The sequence below is a fragment of the Marmota marmota genome, unplaced genomic scaffold, assembly GCF_001458135.2.
Source record: "Marmota marmota marmota unplaced genomic scaffold, marMar, whole genome shotgun sequence".
NCBI lineage: Eukaryota > Metazoa > Chordata > Mammalia > Rodentia > Sciuridae > Marmota > Marmota marmota.
In genome coordinates, this window is record NW_026000075.1 from 455,011 (window position 1) to 478,635 (window position 23,625).

General features: G+C 35.6%; 1 protein-coding gene and 1 non-coding gene across 2 annotated transcripts in view; one reads left to right on the plus strand and one right to left on the minus strand.

Moving 5' to 3' along the window:
* The first annotated feature begins 263 nt into the window (after window positions 1–263).
* The window catches only part of Mccc1 (methylcrotonyl-CoA carboxylase subunit 1), a 55,986-nt gene continuing 32,624 nt past the window's right edge, over window positions 264–23,625 (plus strand). The window contains exons 1-7 of the mRNA XM_015494219.2: window positions 264–412; window positions 3,778–3,824; window positions 5,779–5,915; window positions 9,107–9,202; window positions 18,161–18,282; window positions 18,684–18,831; window positions 18,921–19,042. Of these exons, the coding sequence (XP_015349705.1) occupies window positions 324–412; window positions 3,778–3,824; window positions 5,779–5,915; window positions 9,107–9,202; window positions 18,161–18,282; window positions 18,684–18,831; window positions 18,921–19,042 (761 nt within the window). The 5' untranslated portion in view covers window positions 264–323. The remainder of the gene's footprint in view (window positions 413–3,777; window positions 3,825–5,778; window positions 5,916–9,106; window positions 9,203–18,160; window positions 18,283–18,683; window positions 18,832–18,920; window positions 19,043–23,625) is intronic.
* Window positions 23,351–23,423, minus strand: Trnam-cau. The gene has a single exon. It is a non-coding gene; the product is annotated as a tRNA-Met (tRNA).

The window sequence follows — 23,625 nt, forward strand, 5'->3', positions numbered from 1 at the left end:
ATATATATATATATACACACACACACATCACCAGGGAGCTTTCCTCCCTCTGAAGCTGAACCAGGGAGGAGGAACCCCACGGCTCTAGGAGGAACTGGGTGGCAGAGAGAAGGCTCGAGTAGGCTCCCCCCAGAGACCCGGGCTCTGCCGGCCAATCGTCACCACCGAAGCCTTTTTCTTCTCCTTGATTGGCTTTCGTGGAGACGCCCCCATCTGTATTTGGAAGGGACGGTGGCTGGCGGTGGACATAGGGTAAAGGAGCGGAAAGGGCTTGCGCGTGTGGGTCGCAGCCTCCCTTCTGTCAGCAGTCAGGCTCCCTGGATATGGCGGCGGCCGCGGCAGCGTCAGTACTGCTGGTGGCGGCGGAGAGGAACCGTTGGCGGCGTCTCCCGGTCCTGCTGCTGCCGCCGAGGTGACCGCGGCTGGAGGGGCGGTGGATCAGTGGTCGGGGGCTAGGACACAGGGTGCATAGACCCGCATGAGCTGCGGGAAGTGCGGAGGGACCCAGGGTCGCAGGCTGGGAGAGGACTGAAGGAAAACCCCAGCCGCTTTCCGGGGGGTGGGGGGTGTTCTGCCGTCAGTCTCTGCAGCAGAAATGAGACATCTCCACTCATCCTTTTCTTTACCTCTTCCCGCATCCACCCTTCAATCTGCCGTTGGCTTGTTTTTCCACTTACGAGGACTGGGAGAGAGGTGGAGCTGGGCCTGCCATCCTCCATGCTTCTGTCGACACTGTGCACCTCCTAGGCGTTTACTTTCTCCTTTCGCAGCACCGTTTGTGTGCCAGCATTATTACAATCCCGGTTCTGATGAAGCTCAAGAAAACCATAGACCTGCCCAAGATCACGCAACTAGCAAGAGGGGCCTGGACGTCCTCAAAGTCCATTACAGTTCAGCTCTTGGGTCCAAATCAAAGAAAGACTCCTGGGGCTCTTTCCCATTGTTAGTTAGCATGCATTCAGTTAATAAGAGTGAATTTACTTTCCATAGGGCTGGGACATTTGTCAAAAGCTCTTATACCCAAGTTGGAACAGAACCATCTACCAAGTGACTCACTCTAGAAACCTGGCTCCAGATCCATTTCAAATTTTAGTTCCAGGCATGAGTAATGATTATTCTGGCAGTGAAAACACCCTCAGATTTGCAGGTAGCTAGCTTCTTTATCTTTCTTTGCTTCAGTGTTATCATTTTCCACCATTCTGGAAAGACAATGTAGCTTAGTGTTCAGAGGCACAGACTGCAGTTAGAAGGTTGGTTCTCAGCTTAGTTACTCACTAGGTGTGTGACCTTGGCTGAGTTACTTAATACATCTGCTTCAATTTTCTTACCTAGGAGGAGGTGATGCCAGTATTCTCAGTTGTGAAAATTAACACATGGAAAGAAGTTTAAACAGAATCTGACCTGTTTCAATCATTTCATAAACAAACTTTGTAAACTCAGCCCTTTAGATAAACTTGTTTGCTTTTATTTTCCACAAATGATTGTAGCCGCCTTGGACTTTCAATTACTAAATTATAGGACTCACCTAAGCAAAATAAGAAAGTTGGTGAAAATAATAGTAGTGCCACTCTTTTTCTCCTGACTTTTCTTCAGTTCCCAGGGATCTTCAAAACACTACTACAGACCCCTTTCTTTCACTTCCCTCTCAAAGCTTATGTAGTACCTATAGAATGATTCTTAATATTGCTGTCACTCTAGAAAGCCTTAGAGTTGTTGATGGATTATAGAATTTAAAAAAAAATGAGTCGGTATAAGGATTTTACATTTCTCTTCATGCCATGATTCTCTGATAGCTTAGAGAAAAGAATTTTTAGTCGTGAAATTCTAGGCATGAGAATAGAAGCTTTCTTGAGTCAGAGTGTATTTATTTCATGGAAGCAACCTCTTAATTTTGTTTAAGTCACTGTCTTTAGTTGTAGCTTAGATAATTGTGGAAAATGGAATATACCAATTAAAACATTGTTGAGATAGAGGATTATAATGATATATCTATCTCCATCTCTTTTTACTAGAAGATGGCAGAAGAAAACTTTAGGTCAACAGTGGCCTTGAAACTTTATTAGGTCTTAAGCTAAATTTAATGAGAATTCACCACTTTATAGAAATATCTGATTAGGACAGGCCTTAAATCTTACCACAAACCTACCTGAAGAATACAAAGGAAAGAAGATGCTAAATTAGAAAATACCTTATAAAAAATCAGAAAAGATGCTCTTCCTTGAAGATCAAGAAAGTGAAGTCAACTGAATTGGGAAGATGTGGAAGAATGGCATCCTTCTAGGGAAACTCTCTTACACAACTCATGTGCCAAAGCTGTGGGTCTTCCCACCAGCCTTTCATGGATGGCAGCATCCAATTGAATGTGTATTAAGTGGCAATGAGTATATAGAGTCACTATAGTGATGCAGCCTTCTGAATCTATGCCCCAGTGCAATATTAGTCCTACTCAGTTACATAGTATATAAAAAAGATATATATACTGCTATATAATTATACAGTATCTTATGTACACTGTGTGGAAAGTTTTCACTTTATGAAACCTTTGTAACAATGGTTTTGCTACATCTTCCAGATGTACATGGAAAAGATTAAGGTGGAATTGCTTCTGCAATTTGATTTCCCAGCATTTTCTTTTTTTAACTGAAATCTAGTGAATATCGTACTTTTTTGTTCTCAAAGTGAATCTTGCCTGCTTTCCATCAGCTCTTGACTAATGTTTCAGTGTTAAATTACTGTCTAAACAGGTATTGGGGAACTAAACTGTCATAAACATTCATGAACTTCTACCTAGGTAAAACAGATCAAACAAGTTATTCCTCCTTTCCTTTAATACAGAAACTTGGAATTGAATTACATATTTTTAAAGCTGTGATATGTCTTCAGAATCACCTCTTATAGTCCTCTCTTGTACAAGAACACTGAATATAAGATGTAAGGCTTGCATCCCCAATTCAAGGGGCAAATATCAGTTCCTGGGAGAGCAAAAAAAAAATCTTACATAGCATCATGGTTTGTGGCCCTTTAAAGCTCAGTCTTACATATAAAATCTTATCTCATAGTTCTTAAGTTTTCTCATGAGGAGAGTAGTAATGAAAAAAACAGTTGAAAAGCACTGGTGACTTGAGCTTGGGCAAGTTGATCATTGGGTCACAGATGAACACTCAGCTCTTCTGACTCCATAGCCAGCATTCTTTCCCTTTGCTGCCCTTGCTCAGCTTCCTTCCCTTTACTTGTCTGTTCTTAATGTCAAACCTGTCCTATTAGGATTGAATTCTATTGGTATTTTTTAAACTAGTTTAACCATCATATTTTTAAAAGACAAAAAAGGAAAGTATCAAAATGTAGGGTTATTTATCTTTGATGAAACTTCTAATTATGTGTGTGTGTCAGGTAGTATTTACTGAGAGTTATTATGTTAAAAAAAAAAAGTTGGAAAAAAAGCTGAAGTAGATGATCTTGAAGCACCTTGGTTTTTTAATCTTCTGTGATTCTGTGGTCAGATGTCAGACTCTATTGTAAACCCGTTAGGTGACTCATTCAAGGACTTGTAGTTCAAGAGGAAAACAGCCAGAACTCTTAGCTCCTTATTTCTAGATTAGTTTTCTTTCCCAAAGAAAGTCTTACTAAATCACTCTGTTAGTGTTAGGTTTAGTAAGGTTTAACTTAGATTGTATCTGGGTTTGGTTTCAAGTTTTTTAAAAAATTAGATTTTGAAAGAACAATAACTGATACTGTGTTTTCTCGTTAATTTTTATTTCATTTGGGTTTGTTTTATAGGAAATGGACTTGGAAGCAAAGAACCATGAAGTATGGAACAACCACAGGTACTGACAGACTTTGTTGGCTTTGCTTCAAACTGAACTAAGAAAGAGACATGTTTAGGCTGGGTGTGTGGTGCACATCTGTAATCCCAGCAACTTGGGAGACTGAAGTAAGAGGACTAAGAGTTCAAAGCCAGCCTCAGCAACTTAGAGGGTATCTAAACAACTTCATGATAACCTGTCCCAAAATAAAAAGGGCTAAGAATATAGCTCAGTGGTAAGCATCCCTAGGTTCAATACCAAAACAAAAAAAAGAAAAGAAAAAGAAGAAGAAGAAGACATGTTTAACCTTTAGTTTTATGTGTAATAGAATTAGTTCTCACAAACCTTTGAAGTTTGGTATTTTTATGATAATTTTCTTAGCAATTTTTAAGTCAGGTTTTCACTTCTTTTATATCAAAAATGCCTCTTGCTGTTGAGTCTAAAATACAGCAGGTAGTAATGGAGAACATTTTATATTTATGTTGTTATTTCTGTCTGTCTTACCCTTGTATTATGTTGAATTGGAAAAGCATAACTATGGTGGTTAGTGCTTTTAAAACTCTTCTTTTTAAGTAGCAGAATCTTTTTCTTCAAATAGAATTTTATGTGGAATTTCCAGCTATAAAACTGATGAATATATACTAAAATTATAAATAGAATAAATATTATAATAAAAATAGAATATAGTTATAACTTTCATCCATCCCACCTCCAAATGCACACATAAATCTTTGATTGGTGACTTCTGATAACTCTTGAGTTCTATGGATCCCCATAACAAAACACTATTTTAAGTTATGTGAACCTTTATTTTTTTTAGAATGACTTTATTACAAACTATCAATATTTACTTCCAATGATGATAGAAGTGCATTTTACATGTTAATTCAATGGCATGTCATTATATGGCTGATGGCAGGCAACTGATGCAATATATAGCCTGTGTACCTAGGATTAGAGGCAAGGAAACAGAGTAACTCAGAACTCAGTTCTGGAGTCAGGCAAACCTAGGTTCAAATTCTGGATTCACCACTTATTTTAGCTTTATAATTTGAAAAGAGTAGTATCTGTTTAAGCCTTAATTTCACCTTTAAAATGGAGATAATGACAACAGTATCATTAGTTGATCCTCCTCATTCAGAAATTTAACATCCATGGGTTCTGCCTCCATGGAATCAAGAAACAATTTATAGAAAGTATTCAGAAAAAACAATTACATTTGTACTAAATATATACAGACTTTTTCCATATCATTATTTCCTAAATAATACAAAATAAAAAGCAACCATTTACATAGCAATTTATATTGTATTAGATTAATTAATCTAGAGATGGTTTAAAGTTACACTGGAAGATGTGTGTTGTATGCAAATACTGTACCATTTTATAGTAGGGACAAGAGCATTTAGGGAGTTTTGTATCCACATGGGTTCCTAGAACCAATCCCCTGAGGATACCCAGAGACACTCAGGTTTGAGTCTTTCACATAAGACCTGAGGCATAAAACCTGCTTATTAGAGATTAGTTATTATTAGCTAAGATGATTTTTAAGGTATTTTGATTTTATCTTTGACATAACAAAGCATGTTTTAATTTTAAGTTTAAAAAGCTAAGTAATTGTAGAATTTATGTTAATAGGGATATCTTGAATTTCAGTGAAGAGAAAAAAAATGCATTAATATTTGTTAAAAAGATAATTTTAGGAGTTGGGGTTGTGGCTCAGTGGTAGAACACTTGACTGGCATGTGTGAGGCACTGGGTTCGATTCTCAGCACCACATAAAAATAAATAAATAAATAAATAAAAGGTCCATCAACAACTAAAATATATGTATGTACACAAAATTTTTTAAAAAATGATAATTTCAGGCTGATTTTACCAAGACAAATCTTTATCAACTGGTTACGAATATTCTAATTCTTGTTTCTTATGCCTCAGTAATATTTGCATATGATCTTTATGGTATTTTAAACAGGAAGAAACATTACCAAGGTCCTCATTGCAAACAGAGGAGAAATCGCCTGTAGGGTGATGCGAACAACCAAAAAAATGGGTGTGCAGTCCGTGGCTGTTTACAGCGAGGCAGACAGGAATTCCATGCACGTAAATATGGTATGTTATTAAAATCTGGAAGCTAAATCTTGTAAGGATCACATTTATTTGCTTTATTATGTAAGTTTAGTTTTTTTATGATGACAGTTGATGTTTGCTAGGGTTAACAGAGTTTAAGTAGCTAAGGTCAAACTATTCACTAATAATTCTAAGTAAAAAGACCTAACTTCCCTGTAGATTGGGTTATCAGTTATTATGAGCTATCATGCACCAGGCAGAACCCCAGTCATGGATGAATTCAGCTTTTGGTCTGTTTCACCTGCAGCAAGACTCTAAGCACGCCACAAAAATTCATGGGGACCAACTTCTCCTGGTCTTTCACCACTGTATCACCCACCTGTTCACAGCAGATGATCTTGATTTCACAGAGAAAATAGAATTGAACTTCCTGCCACAGAATCTGCTGATTCACGCACATCTGCATCCATCCTGTTCCCATCCAGTGCCAGTCATCTGCCTACACACTAGAATCCTCATCTTTTTCAGACTTTTCTCAAGCTGGGGATATAGCTCAGTGGTACAATATGTGCTTAGCATGCAAAAGGCCCTGGGCACCATCCCCAGCACCACAAAGAAAGAAAGAAAGAAAGAATTTTCCCAAAATAACTAAAAGCATAAATTTCAAATGTCTCATCATAAAAAATGATAAGTAAACCAAATGATGGTTATGTTAATTATGTTGTTTAATTATTTCACACTATATACATATTATCAAAAATCACATTGCATTCCATATATACACATTTATTATCTGTCAATTTAAAATAATAATAAAAAACAAATTGATATATTTGTACCTCAAAAAACATCTTCCATTTTCAATGATGTGTTTTTCATCACTCTCCACTAGATCCTTCCTAAAAGCATTTAAATACCGTACAATTTCTCCATCTTCATAACTATTGGCAGTTCCACATTACCCTCTCCCCCACTTACATTCTCTTTCTTCTCCAGTTTATCACCAACTTAGTAGTCATTTACCCTGCTCCTTTCTCTTCTTTGCCTACCATTCTCTTCTGAACCCATTTCTATTCAGCCTATGTCCCCACTCCTCCATTGACACTCTCCCTGCCAAGGTCACTGTAACATCTATGTCCCAGAATCTGATGGAGTCTTTTCGAGACTAAAATGGCTTGACCTCTCAACATTATTTAACGTCATAGTAAACTACTCCCTCCTTTTCAAAGTAAATTCTTCTCATGGCTTTCATTATTTCCAACCCTTCTGTCCCTTCTCGGTGTCCTTTTTCTGGGATCTGGTCCTTTTTTTTATTATTTTTATTTCCTTTTTTATAAACTTTTTTTTAAGTTATAGATGGGCATAATATCTTTTATTATTTATTTATTTTAATGTGGTGCTGAGGATTGAATCCAGTGCCTCACATGTGCTAAGCAGGTGCTCTACCCCAGCCCTGGGATTTGGTTCTTGAATCCCTTCTTTTCTGGAGATGTATATTGGTAAAACTGAAAGCTATTGAGCTAGGACCAGATGCGTATTCTTCAACACAAACATTCCTGTAGGTTTGTGTCCCAGAGACACATTCACATATACATGCAGATAGAGGTTTGTACAAGAATGTTTCCTTCAGCCTTGCCCATATCCAACTTTTTTTTTTTTTGCCTCTACATTCTAAATGCATGTGAAGAAGTTCATGATTAAAGGAACTGTAATACCTCCATACTGTGAAAGAGCATGCAACTGTTATACAAAGCAGAGTAGACATATATGTACTAAAGTGGAAGCAGCTTCAAAACATACTGTTGGTAAGAAATGCACCTGCAGAAGATAACTATATAGTATGATTACATCTGTGTAAAAAACAAAAACTAAAACTGTATGTTTATATAAATATGAATGAATAAATAGGAATATGGATATGGAAAAATATGTCCCAAACTGGGTATAGTTGAAGTTATATCTGGAAGGAAATTGCAGTTTGGAGAGGAAACAGTACCAAAGACTACATTGCCTTTGTATTATTGTTGACATTCTTTAGAAAGGGAGTGAATTTGCATTTTGTGAAACCAAAAGCTTAATTTTTTTTTTTTTATCCCATATCTTGTTTTGTTTTCCTGTAGAAGAAAATCCAAAACTTTTGTGCCCTACAATGTTGACCAGAGGGTCCTTTGACCCTTCACTCACTATTCCAGCCACATAAGCTTATATTGATTGCTCAAGTGGGCCAGACTTCTTCCCACCTTAGGTCCTTTATATATGATGTTTTCTCTGCATGGAAGGCTCACCCCATCTCCATTCTTATTCCTGATCCATGTTCTCCATCCATATGCCAGGCCAAGTCCTCATTGTCCTTGAGGAACTTTCCCTGACCTTCCCTTCTCCCATGTCCTGACCACCTTCAGACCAGATCTGGTCCTCTTCCTACCTCTGTTATGTACTTGGTTTTTCTTTCAGGGCCTTTTTCCCCCTACATTTTTATTGGTGCATTACATTTGTTCATAATGATGGGTTTTCTTATTACATATTTGCACATGAACACAATATAATTTGCCCTCGAGGCCTTTATCACAGTTGTCATTAGGCGTGTGAATGCTTAATATTGTCCCTCTAGACAGGGCCATTGGTCTTGTTTACTGCTGTTCAGACTGCTTCCCCATCAAAACATGGCACATAGTAGGCACTAAGTCTTTTGAATGAATGAATATTGTCTCTCTCGTCTACTGCAAAAGATGCTATTATTATATGAAAGTTCTAAGGAACAGTACAAAATAGTTGACAAATGTATAGAATGAGTATTATTATCATATTCTAGCCATTATATAAACCTCAGTAAACTTTCACTCTTTTTCTGCTGTATATATCAATTGTATATTTTGTTTCTTGTCATATTATAACTTAAGATTATTATTGTTGTTGTTAATACCATGATGTATGATTGTTGTTTTCTATCCTAAGACTTTAGTTTCATTCTAGTATGTGGTTTATGGGTAAAAATCAAGTTTTAGCACCTTCTTCATGCAAAAGATTATAAAACTGGCTTTTATAATATAAGCATGAGCTGATACTTTTATAATATAAGCATGAGCTGATACTTTGGTTTTGCAGTCCTTATGTTGTCCTTGAGAAGGCAGCATTTTTTTATAATCACAAAAATAACTCTGAAGCAGCTCTAAGAAGTGTTTGAGGGTGTACCAGCCACGTCATCTTTTAAGCAGGTACTATTTCTTGAACAGGCAGATGAAGCATATTTTATTGGACCAGCTCCCTGCCAGGAGAGCTACCTCTCTATGGAGAAAATTATTCAAGTGGCCAAGATCTCTGCTGCACAGGTAAGACTTTTGAAAAGATTTACAAGAGGAATAAGTTTTTGTAATTTATGCAAAATTATTTGTCTAAATTATTTTCTATTTTTAGCCAAGACTTTTTCATTTGGTTTTTGGATTGTAAACTAATCACATCTCTTTTTGTTCCTCTTCTTGACTGAATCCTGTGTACTTTAGATCTTTTCAGAAGTAAGTAGAGGGAAGATCTAAACTGTATATAAAAATGGAGAGATATTTCAGCTCTTCTACCTTCAAAATCAGATGCTAAGAGCATCAGATCCTTCAGGAGAATAGATGATACTCTAAATTACAAAGTAAAATATAATCAAAAGAGAAGTCTTTTTCTCCTTGACTTCTAGGTGTCATTGTAGTAACTCACCATCTGTTTTTCCAGTATCCCAGGCTCAGAATTTGGATATTATTACATCTCTTCTTCATCCTTCAAAATGAAATAGGAACCAACTTGTGTTGAATCTTTCTTTGAAATGGCTCCACAGTTCTTTTTGATCACATAGCCAGATCTTTTGATCTCTTATCTGGATTTATGAGTCTCAGCTGATTTTCCTACTATTAAATCTGTTATCAATTCAATCAATTCTCCATACTTCCATGTGAACATTTCTTAAATATGGTTCCTTATTATTTTCTTCCTCTCCCCCTGCCCCATTTTAAAAACAACCCCACCCCTTCCCTATCTTATCTATTAGTAAATTTTCCTTGGTTTCAAGATAAAATCCAAACCCTTTAGAATAGCACACAAAAGAGTTTCTGATATTATCCCTTTCTATTTATCAAGACTTTGGGGCTAGGGTATAGCTTAGTGGTAAAGAGGACTTGCTTAGCATATGTGAAGCCCTGGGTTCAATCCCTAGCACTGCAAACAACAACAAAAATCCTAAAAAAAAAAAACTTGTGTTTTGTCTCCAGTTATTTATAATAACTAATAAACTTCTCCCTCTTCTTTACACATGCTATTTACATGCTATTTCATCTATGCATTTTCTGATGTGGTTCTACCTGGCAAGTGTCTCTTCCCCCATTTCCTTTCATCCATGCATTTACTCTCTCAGCCAGCACTGATTGGTTTCCTGTTTTGTGCCAGTTTCTAACCATGGATGCAGCACTAAATAAGATGGAGACAGTTCTATCCCTACAAAGCTATGCTGTAGTGGGTGAAACAGATAATAAACATTTAAACAAATAGAGAATAGAACAAGCAGAGTAATACTTGATGGGAAGAAAGTAAAGCAGAATAAGGAGACAAAGACTGGATGGGAGGTACTTTTAAATAGGATAGTCAGGAGCTGACAATGGAACAAAGACCTAAACAAACCAGGAATGGGGGCCTGAGTCACTGTAATCCCAGGGACTCAGAGGCTGAGGCAGGAGGATGGCAAGTTCGAGTCAGCCTCAGCAATTTAGCAAGGCCTTCAGAAACTTAGTAAGACCCTGTCTCAAAATAAAAAGGGCTGCGGATATGGATAGTGCTTAAGCCCCTGGGTTCAATCCCCAGTACCGGAAAAAAAAAAAAAAATTCATTTAGGCTGATCAACCTCCTTATTTATCCTTTAAAAAAACTTCATGGGCTGGGGTTATGGCTCAGTGGTAGAGTGCTTGCCTGGCACATATGAGTCACTGGGTTTGAATCTCACACCACATAAAAATAAATAAAATAAAGGTATTGTGTCTATCTACAACTAAAAAAATAAAAATTTAAAAAAAGACAGAAAGAAAACTTGTTAGAGTTGAAAATCCACTCCATTTTTAATGACCATTTTCTGCAACCATTTTAGTTTAAGTTGTAACCCTCTAGAAAATATATGACATGCAGAATTTCTAGAGAATTTATCAATTCTATATCTCTTTTGGTTAGTATTATGTTAGATGCTATAACACAAATATTGAGAAGATAATAGATACTATTTTGAAAAGAATAACGTTTTTTTTAAATATCAATTTCACCTGAATATTCAAGATTTGAGATAGATTGCAAAAAGTTACAGATAATGATGAAAATAAATGATAAAAGGACAAATGACCAGTAATATGGGAGAAGGGAAATTGAAATTAAATCAAAAAGCTTAGATCTAGTAAGGATACTTTACATCTTCCTGGCAACCCCAGTAAGAAAAGAAACTTAGTGAGTTAACAAATTATAGAGATTCCCCCTAAAAATGATATTTGCCAATTAGGAGAGGAAATCTTGCCCTAACTCTGATTCTGAAAAAGAAACTTGAGGGTCATTGTAATAACATTGAATAATGCATGTATAGTAATTTGAACAGAATTTTTCAAAATTATAGAGTTGTTCTTAATGTGACCATTTTGATATAGGCACTTTTATAGGAACTAGAGTAAAATTTACACATGAACTAAGTTTCTGCTTTTGTCCAATGACATAGCCCTATTAAGAGATGCTAGCAGAAGGCAAAGATTTTAGGGCAGGTATGTTAGTCAGCTTTCCATTACTACATAACAAATACCCAAGATAATCAACTTATAAAGAAAAAAGTTTTGTTATGGCTCACAGTTTTAGTCCATGATTGGTTGGCCTTGTTGCCCTGGGCAAAATAACATATCATGCTGGGAGTACATGGTAAAGCAAAACTGTTCACCTCATGGCTGGTGAGCAAAAGAGAAAAAGGAAAAGACTAGGCACCACAATCCCCTTTGAGGGCACTCCCTCCCAGTGACCTAAAGACCTCTCATTGTGCCCCGCCTCTTACAGTTCCACTACCTTCCAGAGGTTGGGGACCACACCTTTAACAGGAGTTCCCAGTGTTCTGTCCGTATTAATAAAGTCATAAACTTCTTGAGGCTGTTTTGGGATTGCAATTGAACTCTATTTTCACAAGGAAATAGCTGCTTCTCTCTGAAATCTATCTAGTTGATCAAAGAGTGCCATCAAATTAAATATCTGCTAACAATAAAGAGAACAGGCAATGAATATTTCAGAAATGAAATTAAGGAAACAATTAACTTTCATAATAGCATCAGTAAGGATCAAATATGAATCAATAGCACAAACGGTTTAAGACCTACATACTAAAAATTTGTAAGTCTCTAATAAAACGTTGCTGAAAGAAGAAGTTCTAAATGAATAGATATATCACTGGAAGACTCACTATTGGTAAGATGGCAATTCTTTCCAAATTAATCTGCATATTTAATTCATTCTTTTTTATTTTTGTTTTTGGTACCCTTTTGACACTAAGCAAGCACACCACCACTTAGCTACATCCCCAGCCTTCTTTAAATATTATTTTGAGGGCTAGGGATATAGCTTAGTTGGTAGAGTGCTTGCCGCGCATGCACAAAACCATGGGTTCAATCCCCAATACCATACACACACTCACAAAAAAAATTATTTTGAAACAGGGTCTTTTTGCTAAGTTGCCCAGGCTGGTAACTTATGATTCAACTGCCTCAGCTCCCCAACAGCTGGGAATATAGGCATACACCATTGCACCTGGCTTAATTCATTCTTTATCAAAATCCCAACAAGGTTTTTGGAGAAATTGGTAAGTCAATCCTAAGATAGCCTAGTTGTACTGGCTAAAACAATTTTAGCTTTACTAGCTAAAACAATTTTGAAAAGACTAACAAATTTATGCCAATCAAAAGCAAAACTGCAATCAAGACAGAGTGTTATTAGTTTTAGGATAAATATATAGGTCAGTGGTGCAGAATAGACAGTCCAAAATTAAACACACACATACACATATACATACACTAAATATTAAAATGAATGAATGAAATGTACAGATTAATATGGAAAGAATTGTCATCTTACCAATAGTGAGTCTTACAATGATATATCTATTTATTTAGAAACTTCATATGTATATATATGTGTGTGTGTGTGTGTATATATATATATATATATATATATATATATATATATATATAAAGTCATAAACTTCTTGAGGCTGTTTTGGGATTGCAATTGAATGATATATATATAGATATAGATATAGATAGATAGATACAGATATATAGATATGCACAGACATATATATATGAATATCTGTTTGCAAAAAAAGGTGAACCTAAAGTCTAGATCTTAGAGCCTTGTCTCACACCTTACACACAAAAAAAATTAACTTGAAATGTTTTATGGACCTAAATGTTAGAGCTAAAACTAAAAAACACTTCTAGGAGAAAACCTTTGAGGCCTTCGGTTAAGCAAAAATTTCTTAGGCTACTATGAACAAGATCCATAAAAGAAAAAAGTGATAAAATGGTTATCTTCAAAATTTAAAATTTGGGTGCTGGGGCTGTAGCTCAGTGGTAGAACACTTGTCTGGTATACATGAGGCTCTAGGGTGGATCCCAAGCACCACCGAAATATATGTCCTTTAAAATATAAAACTTTTGGTCTTCGGGGAAACCATTTAAGAACATAAAAACAATGTTCTGACTGGGAGAACTATGTTCAAAACATGTATTCAATAAAAGGCTTGTATCCAGAATATATAAAGAGCAGTTATATATATAATGAAGAAACCCAGATTTTTTTTAATGGGAAAAGTATTTGAATAAATACTTAAGTAAAGAAAATACACATATGTCCCACAAACCCATTAAAAGATGCTTAAAATATTAGCTATTAGTGTATGTATGTGTGTATATGTATATATATATGTGTGTTTAATTTGGGGCTGTCTGTTCTGCCCCACTGACCTATATATTTATCCTAATACTAATACCACTCTATCTTGATTGCAGTTTTGCTTTTAATTGCTATAAATTTGTTAGTCTTTTCAAAATTGTTTTAGCTAGTGTAGCTAAATCCAATGACAATAAGATATCACTTCATATTCATTAGGATGCTATGATACAAAGGACAGATAATAACAAGTGTTGGTAAGGATGTAGAGAAATTGGAACCCTCATATATTACCTGTGGAAGTGTAAACTGGCACAGGCACTTTGGAAAACAATTTTGCTGTTCCCCAGAAACTTAAAGAGTTAACATATGGAACAGTAACTCCACTTCTTAGGTATACATCCAAAATAAATAAAAACATACATGCATAAAAAAACTTCAACATGAATATTCATAGCAGCATTACTCACAAAAGCCAAAAAGTGAAAACAACCCAAATATCCATCAGTTTCAGGATAGATAAATATAATGTGGTATACTCATACTATAGAACATTATCTGGTAATAAAAAATGAAGTACTGATACATACTAAGAAATGAATGAACCACTGGGCACAGTAGCATATGCCTGTAATCCCAGTGGCTCTGGAGGCAGAGGCAGGAGAATAGCCAGTTGAAAGCCAGCCTTAGCAACTTAGTGAGGTGCTAAGAAACTCAGTGAGACCCTATCTCTAAATAAAATACCCTGGGGATCCGCCTCAGTGGTTAAGTGCCCCAGAGTTTAATTCTTGGTACCAAAAAAAAAGAATGAACTTTGGAAACATTATGTTCAATAAATGAAGGCAGTCACAAAAGACTGTGAATTTTGTGATTCCATTTATATGAAATGTCCATGATTAATCAAATCTATAGAGATAGGGAGATTAGTGGTAACCTACAACTGGGAGGGAAGGCTGCTGAAAGGCATGGGTTTCTTTTTGAATTGGTGAAAATTTGCATAATTTGATTTTACTCAGTATCTTAGATTACAGTGATGATTGCACAACTCTGTGAAGATATTGGATTGGTTGAGTTTTACGGCATATGAGTTATATATTAATAATAATGGTTTAAAAAGTACAGTACAGCATTTTCTTTATCTATTCATTTGTTGAAGGACATCTGGCTTGGTTCATAGTTTAGTTATTGTGAATTGAGCTGCTATAAACATTGATTGGCTGTGTCACTGTAGTAGGCTGATTTTAAGTCCTTTGGGTATAAACCAAGGAGCAGTATAGCTGGGTCAAATGGTGGTTCCATTCCAAGTTTTCTGAGGAATCTCCATACTGCTTTCCTATAATTAATTAAAACAAATTAAAATAATGTTTTTAAACTGCTGTACCACTACATATCCACTAGAATGGCTAACACCAAAAAAGACTGACAATATAATGTGTTGGTAAGGATGTAGAGAAACTTGGAATCATCCTACATTGCTAGTGAATACAAAAATAGTACAACTGCTTTGGCTGTTTCTTTAAAAGTTAAATATAGGACTGGGGCTGTAGCTCAACAATAGAGCATTTGGCTAGCATGTATGAGGCATTGTGTTCGATCCTCAGCACCACATAAAAATAAATAAATAAAATAAAGGTACTGTGTCTATATACAACTAAAAATTATTTTTTTAAAAAAAAAGTTAACTAAGGGCTGGGATTGTGGCTCAGGTATAGAGTGCCTGCCTAACACGTCCAAGGCCCTGGGTTCAATCCTCAGCACCACATAAAAATAAATAAAATAAAGGTATTGTGTTCAACTACAACTAAAAATAAATATTTTTTAAAAAGAAGTTAACTATATAATTACTGTAGATGACCCAACAATTGTACTCATGAATATTTACCCAAAAGAAATGAAAAAAAAATGCTTACAAAAACTTATATAGGTATATTTATAGCAACATTATTCATAATAACCCCAAACTGGAAAAATATCCAAATAAATAATGTGATACATTCATGCAGTAGAATCTATACTATAAAAAGGAATGAGCTACTGACACATATGACAATATGAAATAATGCTATATGAAATAATGACATAGTCTGGTGGTGGTGCACACTTGTAATCCCAATACTCTGCTCAAGAGGCTGAGGCAGCCTCTGCAATTTCGTGAGGCACTAAGCAACTTAATGAGACCCTATCTTTAAATAAAATATAAAAAAGGGCTAGGGATATGGCTCAGTGGTTAAATGTCCCTGGGTTCAATCTCTGGTACCAAAAAAAAAAAAAAAAAAAATCCAGACACACATAAAACTGTGTCTTTATATAAAATTTTTTTACATATAAAAAATTTGCATATAAAATTACAGAAACAGAAGGCAGGAGAGTAGTTGCTTGGGTCCTGAGAACAGGGATTGACTGTATTTGGGCATGTGGGAGTGTTTTCAAATGATGAAAGTATTCTAAAACTAGATTATAGTGACAGTTGCACAGTTGTATAAATTTACCAAATTCATCAACCTATAAGTAGGTGAGTGTTATGTTTTATAAATCAAAAACCAAAACAACCGGGCTGGGGTTGTAGCTCAGTGGTAGAGCACTTGAACACTAAAACTGAACTTTTTGAGACTCTAAACTATCTGTAAAATGTGATCATCCAGCATTATCAGTAACTAGATTTTGTTGTTTGCTGCTAGAGGATGTGGGTTATTCTATTTGTATGAATTTCCCAGACAGCTGGAGCTTACCCCTTTAATTTGAAATTCTCTTTGTACATAACTATTTTGAAATCGGGTTGGCTAAGCTGTTTTTCTTTTTGCATTCTCTTGACTATAATTACAATACATCCTTATTACTTTTGAAAAACAAATATGCCCTGGCTACTGATGTTGGAGAGAGTTGCTTCATCCTTTACTAAATCACCCACGCCTCTTCCTTTTGGCTGACTTGTGTTTCCTCTGTTTGCTGTCAGCGTGTTTACTCTTAGAAATCTTGCTACTCTCAGTTACTGATTTTCCTTTCTATCTGCTAGAAAGCCAGACAAGTAAACCTAATAAAATTCTTAGTAAATTAGAAGTGAGTAGACTAAAGTCTGAGGGATTCCTCTTTCACTAACATACATAAACACTCTACTACCTGACTTTTTGCTTGCTTTTTAGCGTATTTCAGAAAGATAACATTGACAGATAGTAACCTGAGGATTATGAGGTATTAATGTCTAGCGCACTCTTTCTAGCTTTTGGATATTGTGGTTTCAATTCTAGGGCAATTGTACACAGAGACAGAGTAAACAAAAGCCTCTCACCCTGTGCTTCTTGACATTCTTCTCTAATAGTATTATTCTTTTTTCTTTTTTCTGCAATATGGGAGATTGAACCTAGGGGCACTTTACCACTGAGCTACATCCCTAGTTCTTTTTATGTTTTATTTTGAGACCTTCCAAATTGCTGGGGTTACAGGCTTGTGCCATCAGATCGGCCCTAATAGCATTATTTTTTTTAATTAAAATATAGATTCTTCTGTGCCATCTGATCCAGAAATCCCACTTCTAGGTATAAACCTAAAAGAATTAAAAGCAGAGACTCAAACAGATACTTATATACCAACACTTATAGCAGCATTATTCACAATAGCTAAAAGGCAGAAGTAAACCACATATCCATCAACAGATGAATGGGTAAGCAAAATGTGGAATATACATATAGTGCAATATTATTAAAAAGAATAAAATTATTATTAAAAAGAATAAAATTCTGATACATGCTACAATATGGATGAACTTTGAAAACATTATGGTAAATGAAGTAAGTCAGACCCAGAGGGACAAATATCATACAATTCCATTTAAGCAAGGTACATAGACAAACTCATAGAAAGTAAAATAGAACTTACCAGGGACTGGGTGGGGGGGGGTTGAAGGGAATGGAAATTTTGTTTGTAATCATGAAGACATTCTGGAGATGAATGTTGATGGTTGTAAGACATTGTAAATATATGCCACTGAATCCTGTACTTTAAAAAGTGACTAAAAGTGGAAAATTTTAAGTTATGTATATATTACTACACTTTTTTAAAATGACAAGAACTGGGAATGTAGCTTAGAGGTAATTTCATTTGCTTGGTATGCAGACCCTGTTTTCAATCCCCCCCACACACACACACACACAAAGTAGATTCTTCTGGCTTAGATGAGGCTTCTGAACTAAGTTTGCATGTTCCAGACATCTCTTGGGAAGCAGATTTTGATAGAGACCATAGTGTGCCTGTGGCAGTGTATGGAGAAGCCTCCCTAGAGAAGCATAGCTTCACCTGCATCAAAGCTTTGCCAATTGAGAACTAGCTAACAGGTTTGTCATTTTATTTCTCACTTCTAGGCTATCCATCCAGGATATGGTTTTCTTTCTGAAAATGTGGAATTTGCTGAACTTTGTAAGCAAGAAGGAATTATTTTTATCGGTCCTCCTTCATCTGCAATTAGAGACATGGGTATAAAAAGGTACAAATTGATATCTTTTTAAATATAACCATAGAAAGTTCAATTGAAAGTTTCCTTTACCTATACTTGTGTTTTAATTATACGCTTTTTGGTCATAGTCATAAATAATTTATTCACAATGTAAGAAAATTACATTGAGTTATAGAAATATTCAAATAATCACTGTTTCTAATCAATATATTAATTAGTTTTTTGAACAAAAATAAGGTGTGATAAGCTACTACACAAAATGAGGAAACGTAACTAATAGGCATTTTAGTTTATGTATCAATATTTGTTTTCTCACACTGTAGTCCTTCCTTTACCTATAGCATGCTTTTTAAAAAGAATTCCATTATAACATTTGTGGTTCTTATGAAAGATTTATAGAATTGGGGCATCTTGGTGTTCTTACTCTAAAGCACATCCAAATCCATAATGGCTGCTGCCGGAGTGCCTATTGTGGAAGGTTATCATGGTGAGGACCAGTCTGACCAGTGCCTGAAAGAACACGCTGGGAGAATTGGTTATCCCGTCATGGTTAAAGCTGTCCGCGGTGGAGGAGGAAAAGTAAGGCTGTGGATGCGTGTCTTTGCCATTTCAGGATAGTCTTCTTTGTTTAATTATGTCAGAGTCATAGCTATCTTTTCCTTTTTTAGGGCATGAGGATCATTAGATCAGAAAAAGAATTTCAAGAGCAGTTAGAATCAGCACGAAGAGAAGCTAACAAGTCTTTTAATGATGACGCTATGCTGATTGAGAAGTTTGTGGACACGCCAAGGTGGGCTGAGCTTTTTTTTCTGACTCAGATTTTTTTAATTAAGTTATAAAATTAAGGGGCTGGGGTTATAGTCCAATGGCAGAGCGCTTGCCTCACACATGTGATGCACTGGGTTTGTTTAATCCTGAGCATCACATAAAAATAAATAAAATAACTAAAGATATTGTGCCCATCTTAAAAAATAAAAAAATAAAAAAATAAATAAATTATAAAGTTAATACATTCTATAATATATAAAATTATAATAGTAAATGAGTCCAGGAAGTTCTCCAGTCCCAACTCTGACGTAACCACTGAGTAGAACTTATGCATATATATGCATAAAAAAACTACATACAAAGAATAATGAACAAAATCTTGTGTAATATTACATAAAGTAATATTATATCATATCATATACTAATACATTATAGGCCTCTTTCCATGTCATTAAATGTAGATCACCTCATTCTTTTTAATGGTGGCTTAATGGTTCCATGATATTGATGTATCAGTAATTCATTCAGTAAAATTCTTAGTGGTAGAATTTAGAGTTTTTTAATATTAAAAAAATTATTGTAATAGATTAAGCTATATTTATAGAACTTTATGAGCATCAGTTGAGGTAGAGACAATTATCCAGATTGAACTGTGTTAAGTTAATAATAATGCTAGCAGCTAACATTTATATGGTATTTATCATGTGCCAGATTTTAAGTATTTTATATATACTAAGTATTTGCTGTTTTTCTAATTCTAATGACAGCCTCAATAAAATGCTGAGGCTGGCCTCAAACTTGCAATCCTCCTGACTCAGCTTCCCAAGTTGCTTGGGTTATAGGCATGCGCCACTACACCTGGCTGAAATTCTGTTTTTATGTCTGTTATTTAAAATAAGATACTGATTTTAAAGTTTTCTATTTAATAGATTTTTATGGCAATTTTTAAAAATAAATATGACCTGCAAGTGGAATGAAAAGAATAATCCTTTTGGAAGCCATGACCAGAAAGACAATTACCTTGAAGTTAATGAACTTGAAGCTTTAGATTCTTCTTTTGGATGAGCCTCTTCCAGCACACCCTACCTAATTATGGATTTGTCATTTTACCTTCTTTTCCTGAAAGAGGGCCCCAAATTATTTTTGTTTCAGGCTCTGTAAACCATGGAACTATACCTGAGCACAACACAGTAAATGAAATTTAATTATCATTTGATAGTTAAAAAAAAATAGGAGATCACAGCATATGCCACTTCTTGGTAGGAAATAAGGCAAAAAAGAAGGAGGTCCTAAGGTAAATTAAAAGTTTCCTTCTGCAAGGAACAGGCTAGCCATCCAAATTAGCATGCTCTTGAGTTAAGAGTTATAGAAGCATGAACTATCTATCTCAATAACTATAACTCAATGCCTACATTATTTTTTTTTCTTGAAGCTGTAAATTCTTTACTTGTGGAATGTTAGCCATACAATGCCTCACATAATTTATTCTCCCAGTAGCTTGAAAATTCCTGGGAATGAACAACCTGGTGATATATAGCATTTTATTTTCTTGTATGTGTTGCTTGGCATACTACGTTCCTCATAATAGTTATTGTTTTATGTTTTTTAAATATAGAAGTAATATGAATACATTTTTAAAACTTCTAGAAAATACAGGAGATAAATAAAATACCTTGTAATCTTATTCTCCTAATATAAATATTAGCATTTCTGTTCTATAATTTGTAGCAGTAACAATGGAATATTATAATCATACTATATATGTACATATACTGCTAAATAATTACCTATTGAACTAACAGAGTGCCTGAAGCTGATCAGGGTGATGCTGACACCTGAGAAAAGTGTCATCAGAACTGTGAAGCTTATTGAGAGACTGGGATAGGAAACCATCTTCAAAGTATATTTTGAAGGTATAAAAGTATATATATTTTAAGGGGAAAAAAAAATCACATTTCTAGCCGGGCACAATGGCTCACTCCTGTAATTCCAGTGGCTCGGGAGGCTAAGGCAGGAGGATTGTGAGTTCAAAGCCAGCCTCAGCAAAAGTGAGGCACTAAGCAACTCAGTGAGATTGTCTCTAAATAAAATACAAAATAGAGCTGGGGATGTGACTCTGTGGTCGAGTGTCCCTGAGTTCAATTCCCAGTTCAAAAAAAAAAAAAAAAAAAAAAAAAAAAAAAAAAAAAAAAAAANAAAAAAAAAAAAAAAAAAAGAAATCACATTTATTCCTCAATTTGCATTCAATTCAAATTTAAAATGGTGGATTAAAAATATAAATAAGAGGGGCTGGGGTTATAGCTCAGTGGTAGAGTCCTTACCTAGCATGGGTGAGGAACTGGGTTTGATCCTCAGCACCACATAAAAACAAATAAATAAGTTAAATTCTTTTTAAAAAAATTATATATATATATGAATGAAAATTAAAATTTAAGGCACTCCTGATAGAATCAGCCAGACTCAACAGTGGCTGAATTGGAGCCACTGGAATTTAATGCACCTCCTGGTTCTCAACTACTTCTAAACACTATGTTCCAGAACCACCAAGTATATAAAGCAATACAGAAAAGGGTCCATCAGAAAAAGGAAAAACAAATGATTGGGTGACTACAGAAATCACAACAGAGAACCCAATCTTTCTTTCTTTTTTTTTTTTAATATTTATTTTTTAGTTTTAGGTGGACACAATATCTTTATTTCACATTTATGTGGTTCTGAGGATCGTACCCAGTGCCTCATACATGGTAGGCGAGCAGTCTACCACTGAGCCACAACCCCAGCCCAAGAACCCAATCTTTCTTGAGCTTCCTTTATATATTAAGTAGCCAAAGATAAGGTGTTTCCATCTTCTGACAATGCAGAAAAGAGCTGCTATGTGTCCCTTGTATGGCCCCCGTGTGTTCCCTCATGGCCTGGAGTTCCTGCTGTAGTGTTTCCTTCCCTGTAACAGCTAAAAGATGAGGAAGAATCAGTGGTAGTGTAGAATTTACAATTGGAAATTGACAAATGGTTCAGCTCCAAAATGTAAAGAGCTTAGAGGTCATTGCTTCCATCCAGAAAGCAAGGGAAAAACTGAACAAAACTAGGGATAAGCAACATTTAGATCACTAGAGAATAGATGCCACGGAGCACCCCAACACTCTGAAATCTGGACAGGCTGTGAATTCAGTGCAGCACAGCTGAGATCAACTTTGAAGCAAAAGCTTCTGGAGCTCAACACATAATGGGAATTTTGCCAAATGACTGGAGGCTGAGTGTGGACTAGCCTGAAAGAGAGAGACCCCGTGGGGCACAGATTCAGGTTCTATTCCACTTTCATGGAATATTCCACTTTAACTCCTAGAACTCCATTAAATTCTCACAGTGAAAATCCAAGGAAAATTTCCCTATGATTTGAGACAGTGGGAAAAAGGAAAGTAACTATTTTGAAATAGACTCAGGGCATTCTGTTCTTCCTAACAAAAGGACTCCTAACTCCCAGGAAAATGTTGCCAGAGCCTCTTCTGTCCTGGGGGAATGACAGCTAGTCAGCTCTAACTCCTCTAGCCCTTCTGTTTCACATAAGGGAAGAAAATTTTAAAAAGGCTAAGAAACAGTTCTGAAAGTCTCAACACAAACACAGGCCCACTAAAAGACCATCTCATCATAAGATTTATAGATTGTTTTTCCTCCCCCACACCCTACTACCACATTGCTATGGTCTGAATGTTTATGTCCCTCTGAAATTTTTATGTTGAAACCTGACTCCCAAATGATGGTGTTCAGACCTGTGCACTCTAGAAGGTGATTATCCCGTGAAGGAATTATTGCCCTTCTAGAAGGCTTGAGAGAAACCATTTGCCTCTTCTCTCTTCTGCCATATGAGGACACTGTAACAAGTCACCATTTATGAGGAAGAGGCCCTCACCAAACACTGAATCTGCTAGCACATCAATCGTGGACTTTCTCTCCTCTAGAACTGTAAGAAATACATTTCTGCTATTTATAAATTGCCTAGTCTAAGATATTTTGTTAGAGCAGCCAGAACAGACTAAGACACATGTCACCAGGGCTCCAGGACAGTAACAGTCAATTATAATTGAAGGAGCTATAAAATGCAGGCTCTAATTAAGAAGGTTTGGGGTTTGCCAGAAACAGTAAAGGAAAAAAAAAAAAAATGAAACAAGAACACTAGAAGAAACTGAAACTTCTGGTATAATCTACAGCCACTACAAACGTTAAACACAGCCTACTTCCTAACCATTTTAGTGAAAGACGTCACTAAAGTTCTCTTTACCTCAAATATTATTACCTGATATATCATGTCCTACTTTATTTATTTATTTTGTGTGTGTGATACTGGGGATTGAACCCAGGACCTTGTGCATATGAGGCAAGCACTCTACCAACTGAGCTACATCATACTTTTTTTTTAATTTTTTAATTTTTTTTTTTTTAATTTTTTATTGTTGGTTGTTCAAAACATTACAAATTTCTTGATATATCATATTTCACACTTTGATTCAAGTGGGTTATGAACTCCCATTTTTACCCCATATACAGATTGCAGAATCACATCAGTTACACATCCATTGATTTACATATTGCCATACTAGTGTCGGTTGT